This window comes from Erpetoichthys calabaricus, chromosome 12, assembly GCF_900747795.2.
Source record: "Erpetoichthys calabaricus chromosome 12, fErpCal1.3, whole genome shotgun sequence".
Lineage (NCBI taxonomy): Eukaryota > Metazoa > Chordata > Cladistia > Polypteriformes > Polypteridae > Erpetoichthys > Erpetoichthys calabaricus.
The window spans coordinates 82,065,995-82,080,051 of NC_041405.2; the positions used below are offsets into that span (position 1 = coordinate 82,065,995).

The window sequence follows — 14,057 nt, forward strand, 5'->3', positions numbered from 1 at the left end:
GGTGAATTCGAGCAAAACATACACTAGCTGGGTCAAGTATAGCATAACAAAACCCTACATCCTACATGACTTTGAAAGGAAACTGAAGCACGTCAAGTAAACCCACCAGAAAAACATGCAATTTCAAGGCAGGGTACACCGAGCCCCCATTGCTGCAAGGCAGCAGTGCAACCCTCCACGCCACCGTGCCCCCACATGATTAATACATGCTTTAATGCATTTCATCATGAAAATTATATCAAAGTATTTATCTTAGCTTTCTAAATGTTCAGGGAGCAGGAATATCATGAAGTGAATGTATTTCTGTGCGGCGATCGCTGCCGGCGCCTCCTCAGTACAAGAGGAAGTTAGTTTAAGAAGCACGTACCGATTTAACATGGCTAGGGGAACACTTAACACAAAGCATTTAATGTGCTATATAAGTTATGACGGGGTTTGAGAAAATCTAGTAAATTAAAATATTCATTTTTACGATGAAGTTTAGTTTACGATGTTCTACTTTAATGACAAATTACAAGAATAAAGTCAACATGTCAACTTTAATCTTGACATAAGCGGCGAGAATAAAGCAGAAATGTCAAGAATAAAGTCAACGTCGACTTTATTCTCATCATAATCGTCGAGATTAAAGTGGAAATTCGAGAATAAAGTCAACATGTCGTCACACTATTACACAGTACCCAGGTACATTACACTGTATTGAAAAAAAATAAAACAAGTACAACTTGGCTTGCAGTATTATCCAGTAGTATAGAAACAGTATTCACACATTTGAACATAATGGTTCACATCTAACCTTTTAAAACCAAAGTATCTCCAGGCAACGGACGTGACTTCTTTTTTTCGGCAAAATTTCTTCTGTGTCATCATGTTCAACTTTATCGTCAGCTATAGCTTCAGTTTTCGGAATGTTCTCTGTCCATTTTCACCACGCAATACCTACACTACCGCATGTACTCCATTGCATGCCTATTTAGCGGTGTAGCAGTGAAAAAGAGCCCCCGTGCAACACCTCCACTAATGCATATATTCCGTTGTATGTGTTTAGCGGTGTGTAGCAGTGAAAAAGGTCCCCCCCCTGAAGAGTTTCCTGCTGCGCCACATTCCGAACATCGTTTAGGCAATTTAAACCGATGTTGCAGTATAAGAAAAATCTGTATCACAACAAAAATAAAAAACGGTTTTTGGTATGAACCGGTATACCACCCAGCACTAGCGTAAATTAATTAATGCTTTAACTTGCCCAGCCCTAAAATAATAAAATAAATATACACACACACACACACACACATACATACATACATACATACAGAGAGAGAGACAGTGCATCTTTTTAACATGGATGTTCTCCGACCCTGACCCTGCTTATCTCTCTCTCTCTTGTCTGGCACCATTTTGAGGGCACAAATTGCCATTTTAAAGGACATCTGGGCAAGATTTGTTGATTATCTCTTGCACTGCAGGGCAGCAACCCTGAAAATGATTAGTTGAATTAGCCTGTATCTCCAACATATGTAGATCTACTGGAAGCAGGCCTCATTGAAGCAGGCCTCCAAGAAGTCCAATATCAAACAGGACTTGCCCTGTATCTGCCTTTATAAAACTTGGGATTGTGAACTGCTCAATTAGTTTTGAGCTAAAAAATATGATATGCAGGTTAACTGTTTAACACCTACTGAAACTCTCCAAGTAGTGTGTTTGTATTTATGAGCATAAGAATATCCAAGCATATTTAAGAACATACATTTAAATGAAAGAAAGTTAAATTTATCATATACTGAAGTGTTTATTATTTTAATCAACAGTACTAGACTGCCATTTTTCTCACAGGGCAGCTAAGACATGCAGCTGATTAGTTGAAAAAAATAATTAATGTTTTCATACTGATTTTATGGACATTTTGGATATGTCTAGCCTCACCTGTCTATATTAATGGACTTGCATCTGGCTGCTATGTCTGCTTAATTATAATTTTCTTTTTTGCAATTTTGTCAATGCCAGGGCCCACCCTTATTTAATTAATTTCAATAAATTTTTACTTCATGTTTTGCATTGAGAAATGCTGAGCTGGATGACATGTCGACTTTTTCTCTCAAAGATGTAGTTGGTTGGAGTTTTTCATATGCAACTCTGAATCGTTACAGACGATAGGTTTGGGCAGATTTGTGGCCAATGAAAATTAAAGTAAATGTAAAGTATTACACATAGGAAGTAGAAATGTTAGCTTTGAATACACAATGGGAGATGTGAAACTTAAAAGTACACCTTATGAGGAAGGATCTCGGAGTCATAGTAGACTTGTTACCATCTTCATAAAGACAGTGTACAAAGTGAACTGGAAGGTTGATAGGATGTTCAGTTATACAGTATATCATGATGTATGGATGTACAGGTCAGGGGAGGTTATACTTAACTTATATAGTTCATTACTGAGACCTCACCTGAAATACTGTGTAAAGTTTAGGTGTCCATCTCACACAATATACATAGCAGCACTACATAAATTCAAAGGAGAGTGACTAGGCTGATTGTAGACTGAAAAAGTATGTGCTAAAAAGTGAGACTGAAGGAGTTCAGCCTTTAACAGTTTAAGCAGATATTAGGAGGAGTTTCATACAGATGTTAAAAAAATGTTTTCTTCATGCAAAAAACAATGGACACATAAAATAAATTGAGGTAGTGTGCTGGACAGTAGAACTCCAAACCTTGAATTGATGCTAGTTTAGGACTATTTAGATAAACGGATGATCATGTTGGGCTGATTGGCCTGCTCTCGCCAAAATTCTTCTAGTGGTCTTCTCATAGTTCTTCACTTACTCTAAGCCGCCTGTGTGATGCTCAGGTTGCCCAAAGCGGACATTACCATCTTGAACTCAAGACATCGATAGTCATAAAACTAAGATGGACTAGACAATGAGGACAAATAAACAACAAGAGCAAGGTGTAAATCTGGGAAAAGTGCTTTTATTATTCAAGACAATGTTCAAAAACCAAAACTGCAGGGCTCTGTCTTTAAAAAAAAAAAAAATCACATAAAACAGTGTACTGGTGACGGTTAAAATGCAGATAAATCATCCAATGAATAAGGTAACGTTCAAAATTGTAATAGGGTCAGGATCCATTTCTGAAACTCCGCTTTCAATCCTCTGTGACACTTTATAAAATCTCCTCTGCTCACACTTTTCAGTCTCCTAATTGAGTGGAGAATTCTTACAACAAGCACAGTGAACCCTTTCATCTGGCTTGTGTCTACACTGACATCATTCCTCAGTGTTCAGCAGGAGCCTCACAAGCCCTACTCCCTTCCTCCCATCGCCATCCCTCAGCATTCTGCAGGATCTCCCAGAGCAGTTGGTGGCTCCTGCTCCCTGGGTCATCAGCAAGAGTGACCCTATTCTGTGAGAGCCATCCACTTAATCCACCGGGAGCATCAATCCCAAAAGCTTGTCTCATTACTATAGCACCGACTCAACCTTGATCCTGTCCCTTTGTTTTTTCTTTCCTTCTTTCTCTTTATCCTCAAAGCTTTCTCATATTTTTGTTTTCATTCTTTTCAATCTTGTTCCCCCCCCCCCCAGGCTCTTTTATACAAATGTGGCTGATGCATCTTGATTACAAACTGCAGAATGCCAATGTAAAACTGCGGAGCTAATCAAGCAATCAGCTCATCTCCACACTGAATATCTTATGGCTGCAGCAGTGCCTGCACCCATTAAGCCTGAACTGCACCATATTTTTTTTTTTATTTGCACATAGCCACAGACACTTAACACACATCACCACAGCCTGCTATATGTTATTTGTATTGAAATTTCCCTTACTCTGACCTGCATCCCTAGGTTACTTTTTCTTTTCCTGCCAAAGAACACTATTCTGAGAGCGCCTGATTAAATGCCTCTACTAGTTTCCCCCAAAACACTCCAAATGTCCTCTTTACACTTGTGTTCCTCCTAAAGAAAAACTTAGCTTAATGACTGGTACTACTGAATTAACTAGGATTTTTTTCTTAATTACTTACTCTATAATAAACTCATTTACTTATTTAGTATTAACAGCAAAAAATTTGGATAAACATTTACTTGTTGCTGTTATAGTTAAACCAGTTCATGGTTGTTCTGCTCTACAACACACCAATCACTAGCACCTCAACTGTAAGCAAAGTATACATCTCTCCTGCACAGCTGACACAAAAAAGGTGAAAATATTCTACTGTATTAAGGGAAAAAAGTAAAACGTACTGCACAAGCCACTGAGTGGAAACCAAAAAAAAAAAAAAAGTTCTGGGACTACATGCCTTAATTTAACACCACAAAATTCTCAGTTCAGTTCAAAAAGATGTCGGCACATCTACCAGTCTTAACAACAGTAAATTTATATTTTTCATGATGAGCAGTACAGAAAGCTGATGAAGGAGCTGCAAATTTATACATCAACAATGGAGTTGTTCTGGAGAAAGTAGATGACAAGTTGAGAGTAGACAGAGATATAGGCACAGCAGTGATCAAGAGGGCAAGGGTACATGGAAGAAAGTCTGGGAGCTGTCCTCCATTCTGACTTCTAAAGGGGGATATGTGGCATGGAAAGGACACATTTCCAAAAGCTGTGTAAGGTGCAGTCTGCTCTAAGGGAGTGAAACATGGTCAATAAAAACAAAACAGGAAGGAAAAGATTGACTAGGTAGATTTTGGGAATGCCGCAATTTGACAAAGATCTGGCGTGGAAGCAATACATACTGAAGAAAAACAATTGGGTGAAGAGGTGCAGAAGGTGGAAATTGAAGGTTAGAGGTCTGGGGAAGGCCGAGAAAGACCTGGTCAAAGGTGGTTTCAGATGACATGAAAATTTACATTTCAGCCTCTATCAAAGAAATGAAAAGTAAATTCAGTTCTATTCCTGTAGCTTTGTAAACCTTTGAGACCTTTCTGTATTAATACTTACTTCAACCAGTGAATATGCACAGTCCACCCACTTCCTTCCCACATATTCTACTCAAGTTTTATGCTGCTGGCAAAATAAGGCCTATTAGAACTACTGCATGCTCTGTTGTCTCCACCAGTGCAGGGCTCCAGACAGAAAAAAAAAAAAAATTTGGGAGCCATTGGCTCCTAAACCCAATATATTTCGGAGCCAAATCCTTTTTTTCGGAGCCATAATCTCTACCGCATGCCAAATGTGAAATAAACAAATAATATTTACTTGTATTGTTTATTTGTTTCTTCGGTCTACCTCACACTGCCTTTCCTTTCTCTTATCTGAGCTATTAGACCTGCCTACTAGTGTCCTCTGAAAGGTCTTATAGATAATAATAACAGAAGAATAAATGACACATAAATGTGAACAGTGCAAATGTTTACTAATAAGCAAAACTTCAAGTCCAGAGTCTTATACACAACATGTGTAAGGAACACTACAAATACAAACACTGAAAATGTCTTACACATAATAACACAAGAATTAACACAATAACAAACATTATAAACAATCATTTCTGAAATAATCATTTCCCAATGAGTGTACAAATATAAAGAAATTAATTAGTCTTCAAGTTCACTGTCACTAACCATTACAATGTCAGCATCATTAGGCCAGCCAGTATACTTTGGTCTGCGCTTTTTTTTTGCTGGCTGACAACCAGCGCTTTACACTGGGCTCTGGGTCAAAAAGTTCAAGTGTAGGGCCCTCTGTACTGATCCTTACCAAGTCTTCCAGTGTTCCTACATTTAGGGAGTTGCACACTTTTGATTTTATTCTGTTTTGTGCTGAAAATCTTCGCTCGCACTGAGCTGCAGATATCGGAAGCACCAGCATTATTTTGACTAAGTGAAGCAGATTTTTAAAATCTGTACAGAACGGCTCCTTGCTCAGCATCACTGTCCATAGGTCACCGTAAGTCTTATCTGTAAACTGACCCTTCACTAATATTTTCAACATTAGCCATTCCTTCTGCACAGCTGTGACATCACAGCCATTGTTTGATAAGAGCTCCCTGTACCATTTAACAAGTGTGTCTATCTCACACTTGCCATAGCTATCAATGTCCTCTGGCCATGCATCATGACAAAACAGTGAAAATGACTTGATGATTTCTGATCCCTTTGAATGTCCGTGCTGTGTAACACTTGACATCGTGTTTGCAAACCTGATCTCCAATTCTTTAACAGTAATGTCAACTGTTTTTTCAATTGCAGCCTTTAGATCACTTCTGAATGTGGCCTGATTTTGGGGGCCTTTCAGTTTAACATTTTGGAAGATTATGACTGTGTGGCTACTTGCAGCCCTCTCACTCCTGCTTGTTGATGGCCCTTCTTGTTGCACTGAACCTTCAGGCTGAGAACCTATGTGCTGTAAGAATTCCTGCAGCTTCCCTTCTCTCAAAGCATTTTCCTTCAATCCTTTAATTGTTACCACACAGCCCACAATTGCAGCAACTGCCTGAGGAAGCATAAGAGAATTTTTTTGAAATGTAAGGCTCAGCTTTGAGACCTCTGAAAAAAGGTCATGTAAAAAGTGACAAAAGGCAACGAAAGACAGGCTTTCTATTTGTTGAACAATGTGTTTGGCTCTTCCCTTTATGTCTATGTTTCTGGACATGACTGCAATGTGCTCCATATGATGATGCACAGCAGTGCACTGCCCCTGACCTGTTGCATAGTTTGAATGGAGAAAAACTGAGAGTGCCCGATAAATGTGTGGCAACCAGCGCTGAGTTTAACTGCTGATGGGTTTCATACTGTGCATCCTAACTCTGCTCCTATAGCCTTCAGCTCCCGCTTGCTTTTGGGACTGAAATGATACATTTTCCACACTAGTTGTAGAAGGTCATAAACTTTTTCAATCATTGGCAGCCGATGGGGTAGACAGTGGAAAGACGGAGCATGTTCACCTATCTCTTTTCTGAAAAGGGACCCTATTTCCCCTGTTGCACCCATGTTCACGCTTGCACCATCTGCTCCAAAAGCACTCATTTTATGTACCCACCAATTTGGGTTGGTTGGGTCAGCATTCTGAAGCAGTGATTTAATGGTGTTTTGAATCCCTTCTGCATGACCATAATCAATCTCAGCCAAACCTACTAGATGAGTCTTAGGTGTTCCATCAGATACATACCTACAGTATGTGATGACATTGTCTTTCCCCGAGACATCTGTTCCACAATCAGTTATAACAGAGATGTAGTTTACCTTTAAAGCTTCTTCCAGCACATTACTTTTTAATTCATCTGCAATACAACCTACAAACTCTGCACATGCTGTATCATTATCATATGTTTTTGACATATCCATGCCATTCTTCTTCATCAGGAGAATTTGAGATTTAAACATTGTGAACGGTATTTCTTCCAGTGCAATCATATATGCTGCATTGAATTTTATTTTTAATTCTTTTATCTCATTTTCTGTCACTTTCTCACAAGCACATTGCACTGCCTTTGCTATGGGGGTGTCACGAGGAGCAGACCTAGCAATCACACAGTCTCTGGCATTCTTGTGTTTCTTACTCTCACCATGCTTTTTCACAGTTTCCTTTTTAAAATGGCTTGTACCACCCACAAATGAATTCTGTTTTACCAGCAATTTCTTGTCCGGCTTGTGCACAAAAGCAGCAATACATCTTTCCCTTGTCATACCGTAACCAAGCGAACTCCTGTAACCAAGCCGCTTTAAACGGTCTTCCAGGCATCGGGGGCCGCGGGCGCAGAAGACTTTGCTAACGGGACGGAGTGGTCATCCTTTAATAACTGCACATTTCCGGATGCCGGTGGCTGTACCTCAGATAACCCACTGAATGAATTATCTTCGGTTCGTTCAGAAGTAGACAAGGCAGGATTTGGACATGTGGGCATTGAGAAAAAGTCGGAAATTTTTCGTTAGGCCATTACATGAAAAGTTAGGACGGAATTCGAGGAGTAGTCGTGGCCCGATTCTCTTCTATTTCAGATCCCTATCCGCAGCAGTTAGCGAGATGACATATGAAGCAGAGTGGGAGTGTCAGATGCTGCCTCGCTTCAGTTTCGATTTAATCACGTGATAGTGTAATAGGAAAGGCAGATGCGGGCTGAGAGTGTTCGCCCATAATTAAAAGTCGTTTCTGCTGCTTTAAATTTAAAACTTTTCTTAGATTGAGAGTCCTAGATAATCTATTTAGCCCATTCTTTAGGCGTAATGAGAAACAATGGGATGATTAACAATATAATCTGAAGGGTTGTGTGTATGAAATAGGTCATCGATATGGTAAATTACCATCACAATCTATGTGTTCAACACTGCAGATGGTACACACTAAACTAAAATGGAAACATTAATAACTTAACAGCGGCATCCATCAAATTATTAGTCACTGAAAAACACATACTTGTTAATGAACTGTTCAAGACCTTGTCGTCGCTCTTCAATGAAAGACTCTTCAAAAATGCCTTCATCACCTCGAAATGGGAGTTGGCGCTTCAAGGCTTTTCCAGGTAGTGGAGGCACCACAATCTGAAACAAAAGTACAGTCTCATAACTTAATGCCCACTCTACAACAAAAGCATGGCCTGAAAATGTCAAAGGCTACATGACTCATGTTTCAGAAATAAAGTCACTAAATATTACAGTTTACACTGAACCAATTACTGATACAGCTTTCAAATTAAATGAAATAAGTAAAAAACAACGTACAATGGCCATATCCAGTAAGAATACACATGAAGTGCATTACATTAGCAAGCAAATTGCAATTAATAATGCACTGCATTTCTTCTTTCTTGCCTTTAAGTTATTTGTCTTTTGCACATTGAGCTTTCATCCATCCATCCATCCATTTTCCAACCCGCTGAATCCGAACACTGGGTCACAGGGGTCTGCTGGAGCCAATCCCAGCCAACACAGGGCACAAGGCAGGAACCAATCCCGGGCAGGGTGCCAACCCACCGCAGGACACACACAAACACACCCACACACCAAGCACACACTAGGGCCAATTTTGAATCGCCAGTCCACCTAACCAGCATGTCTTTGGACTGTGGGAGGAAACCGGAGCGCCCGGAGGAAACCCACGCAGACATGGGGCGAACATGCAAACTCCACGCAGGGAGGACCCGGGAAGCGAACCCAGGTCACCCAACTGCGAGGCAGCAGTGCTACCCACTGCGCCACCGTACCGCCCACATTGAGCTTTGTTGCATTTTAAGCACTACTCTCCATGTGAGACATGCTGCATTTGTTCTTTATGCACTAGTGAGCACTAGCAGCTCTTTGCACAATCAAGAATGACATCCAAGTGTAAATGAAGAAGCAAACAGGGTTTATTTTTACTGTTAGGAAATAATGGAACTAAGAAGGCTTAATGGAACTAAGAAGGATATTAAACTAATAAAAACTATTCTATTTAGGTTTTATGCACTTTTTTGTAACATACACAGTAGGAAGAAAGAACGTTTATTAAAAATAAGTGTTAAAATACAAAAGAGATTGAGGAAGGAATGGAACCAATTTTAATCAATATAAAAATATTAACACAAACGGTAAAAATTTGCATTTGGAGAAGACTGAAGATAAAAGTATTAACATTGCAATAAGTGTACAGAATTAATTTTATTTATTTTGCACTCCATAAGACGCCTTTTTTTTCCCCAAAAATGGTTGGAAATGTCTGTGCGTCTTATTGAGCAAATATTGCGTCACAGACCGTGATGTGTATTACCTGAACTGTCAGCGGTAGCAACAGCTGTTAGAAGAGGAAGTCGTAGGCCCACGAGAAACCCCTGGGGACACTTAAATGTTCCACTTAACTGCTGAATCTCAGGGCATCTGGTTAGTTGTCGCCCGCCTCTGCCCATCACCTGGGACCTGGGAGAATGCAGAGAGCCGCCTGACACTCCCAGCTACAACCGCTGGCCTGGGTGGGCGAGCTTTCCAAAAAAAATCATATCATGAACCTTTTAACACAAAAATTACGATCCATAATCTAAACTGCAATCTGTCTTTTCAATGTAGCATATACTTAAGAGAATATCCAGACTCAAACTCATCAAGACCTAAGTAACACTTTATTTTAAATATCAAATAAAGTTGAATTCAATTGTTCTCTCGTTTGCTAGCTAAGCGGAGTTAAGGAACAAGCCTCGAAGCTGGCGAGTGAGTGAGGAAGGCCCCTCCCGTTGGCCCGGATTCGCGCAAATAAATCAGTCCCACAAGTGAACTATGATACATAGCAAAATCACAAAATCAACCGGAATGTTCAAGCAAGTTATAGAAAAAAAACCGATGTAAATTCGTTAAGTAGTTCTCTCATGAAAAGCGGACAGACATATAGACATTGGATTTTATATATTACTAGACAGTAATGGCGTACTGCACGAATACACTTGACTTGAGCATTCCTAGTTTTCCTACTCTTTCTCTCTCTGTTTAGCATTCGTTTGCTCAGAGGTTGATGCACTTGCTGAGCTGCCTGCTTCTCTTCTTTCGTCAGCATATTTTCACGTTAAAACTGATTAAGTCACTGTTTGTGTTGCAATTACTTGGTATGTTTTCCTTAATTTTTCACTTAAGGTGGCGCTTAAATCTTTAATCTGCCTCAAGAATGATTTAAGATTTGTTAATTATAGGGATGATGGTTCTTAATACCACTGTTGACTTTACATGGTTGAAATATTATTCTGCTATATTTAATAAAATTTATTAGTACACCATTTACTTCAGAATATTTTTTTTTTGTTTTCCTCCTCTAAACCCAAGTGCATCTTATGGTCAGGTGCAACTTATGGAGCGAAAAATTATCAGAGTAGTACCTTAATTAATCAAGTTAAGTAAAACATTGTCAAACCTCTGTTTCTAATAAACCCACTCAAAAGAACATTACTGTACTGCAGTGGAAAAGTCTGTGCAAACAGCTAAACAGTTAATTTTGGCTTATAATTTTGATATGATTTAATTTTTTTATTCCATAAAAGAATCAAATATGTCTATTTTACACATGAATTTGTTAAGCATGTTAGCACTGCATCTTCTTGAGATTATATATATATATATATATATATATATATATATATATATATATATATTTATTAGGAACATTTAATTAGAAGTTTGGTTTGTAATTTTGGTAAGCATTTAATTTTCTTCTATGTCATATGTACTACACAGAAAAACTGTACATTTTTTATTAGTTAAAATAAGTAAAGATTTTATTTATTTCAGTATTTTTCAGGTCACAGAACAATAAGCCTATAGATTTTCATTTTATTAATAAAAAACTAGGGGCTCTGCCCCCTGCTCGCTTCGCTTGCCCATCCCCCGGGTTTGGTTTACCAGATACACAATTTAAAGAGATTGTTATTTTCATGGAAATTGTTACATATGCATTATTTTCACTTTTACTTTAAAACTTTTGTAAAAACAATACTTTATTTTATTACAGTCCTTTATTTTCGGCCCCAGCATGGTTAAATCTTTCTTGTAGGACGTTTAATGCTACTCATGTTGTGAAGGGGGGGCTGAACGCATGCTAAGGAGTTGCAGTCGGATCATCTGCTGTCTTTCTGCTGCTGCTGTGTGTTCTTTTTGTCATGCTGCATGTCGATAATTAAAAAGCCTGTACAGCAACTGTCCTTTTGCCAATTCGCATCTCTGCCACTCGTGTTGTGAAAGGTGGTGGGGGCTGAACACATGCTAAGGAGAAGCGGTCGTATCATCTGCTGGCTTCCTGCTGCTGCTGCTGGCAAGCTGCGTGTTCTGCTTGTCATTGTTTTAAGAGCTGGGAGCACATTAGACTCCTTAACACCAGGCTGACCCCTGGGACCTTCCACACGGCCTCAACCACCGCTAAAAACAGAACTTTTATACATGCCAGCCACTTTCCTGCAAAGATGAGTGTGCATGTAGAAAAGAACTGAAAATCTCGTAGTGACCTTGAAGGACTTGACACACTTGATATCCTTCTGCTGTGAAACATTCTGACCTGTCATTGTTTACACATGTCTTAAACAACTATTAGTATACACTGATAATAGATATAGACAATACAGAATTTATTTATTATATTACCTATCTTACACATCAATATTGCTGCTACTTCTTTGTCCTATCTTTGCACAATGTCTTGTCTTGTTTGTGTTTTAACTATTAATTTTTAAATTTTATTGCACGTCATGTTGCTACACTGTGGACCCTGAGCTTCGCAATTTCGTCTATCTGTATACTTGTATATGGTTGAGATGACAATAAAGTTCACTTTGACTTTGACATGATGTCTGTCTGCCAAAAGCATTCCAACAAGTGCTTGGTTAGATGTCCATGAACTTGTTTTAAATGTAGTCTCACTGCCTTGTCTTACGGGACGTCAAATTGTCTTCGCGTAACGTTACAGTCTCTCTCGCGGGACGTCAAATTGTCTTCTGAGAAGATCACGTCTCGTCTCCCTCCTAGTATTTTTTTTATAATGGAGAGATGAGCAGGAAAAAACTATTGTCTGCACTTCAGTTGTAAAACTATCAAACTTAAACATAGAACATAAATCTCTGTGAAATAATGTAGTTGTCAAACGTTTGTGAAAATATAAAAAACGTTTATATTTGTTTGCATATATTATTATTACTTTATAATTGTCACTTGGTAATGGGTGCATGATACATCAGCATTATCATCAGCTATAAATGCAACATTATGCATGGATATAACCACTGCTTCCCAGAAGCTCAAGTTTGTGTAAAGAATATAATTAAACTGATTAATTAGTTTTAGAACTCTGGACCAGACTGGGGTGTCCTTTGTTACTAATGTTTGTCATTTATCATAAAACCCATCTAAATCTAATTATGTAACCAACAAGATATCCAAGGAGGCTTATGCAGATGAAATTGCACTTTATATTACTGATCTATATGTATCACTTCCACGTGACAAAATATATTAGAGAAGAAATGTAATATTTCTGGGTTCAAGATTAATTTGAATAGGTGCACTTTTCTTTAAAAATCTCATGGGAGTTTATAGAATTTGGAATCACAATTACTAAAAAGTTGTTTAAATTAAATTCAGCAGCTTGATTAACCGTGTTAAACAAGACATTATAAACTGGTCAAGTCTTTATCACACAAGAAGAATAAACAGTTAAAAATAAAAATCTTCCAAAAATGTTTATACCTTTTGCAATGTGTTTCAATCTGTATTAAAAAACTGTAAAGACATTTCTGAGTGCAAAGAGTCCAGAGATAAACAAAAAAAATATTTCAAAGATATGAAGCAGAAGGAATCATGCAGCACAACTTTACATTCTGCATTAATTCCTTCCCGCATACTTTGCATGGTGTATCAGTTACCATTACTTATAGCCAATTAAGTAAAGATGTGGTGGCTGGGCACTCACATCGACTGCATTTTCATCATTCCTAAAGTGCACAATATTCACTAACTATATTGTATCCTTTAAACAACTGTGCCCCAAATAAAACCTTACCTTAAACCATTTTACTTGCTACATGCAAGTTAGATAGTAAATAAAACCAAACCAACTTTCAGACTGGTGTTTCTGTCATACAACTTGAAGTTTCCCAAGTAGAATTTTTCAATTTTATTTTTTCTGATATCTTTGTACTATATTGGACAGAACTTGAAGTTAGTAATTTGTTTAAAAATATAGGTTTGGGTTTTTTGTATCTTTGTGCAATATATGACAGTACTTGTTTACAAATGGTAGTTTTTTTCTGTGCAGTATTTTACAGAACTTGGGATTTTTACTCTATAGTACAGTACTTTTTTGTTGCTTGTATGCTACATGATTCACTTTGCAGCAGAGCATTTTGTTTATCCAGACTGTTATGTTCCTGCCCTGTAGTTCAATGATTTAAATTTTATTCCTGTTTACATTAAGGGTAAGTGCCTGTTTAAAATAGTCTCATTTCAATAGTTTTGTTAGACAGTGTAATTTTTTGTGTAAATCCACTTCAAAATAGTTTACTCATATTTACAACTGTTTGATGTCAGTAATACTTTGACTGGTGATCTTAAAGTTTTTGTATTATTTCACTTCAGTTTTAAATAAATAAATAAGACCAGTTTTCCTTAACTATTCGAGGA

General features: G+C 38.1%; 1 protein-coding gene across 1 annotated transcript in view; it reads right to left on the minus strand.

Moving 5' to 3' along the window:
- LOC114662345 (sorting nexin-12) overlaps positions 1-14,057 on the minus strand; it is a 38,643-nt gene that overhangs the window by 4,998 nt on the left and 19,588 nt on the right. Inside the window, exon 3 of the mRNA XM_028815743.2 lies at positions 8,353-8,477. Coding sequence (XP_028671576.1) covers positions 8,353-8,477 — 125 coding nt within the window. The remainder of the gene's footprint in view (positions 1-8,352; positions 8,478-14,057) is intronic.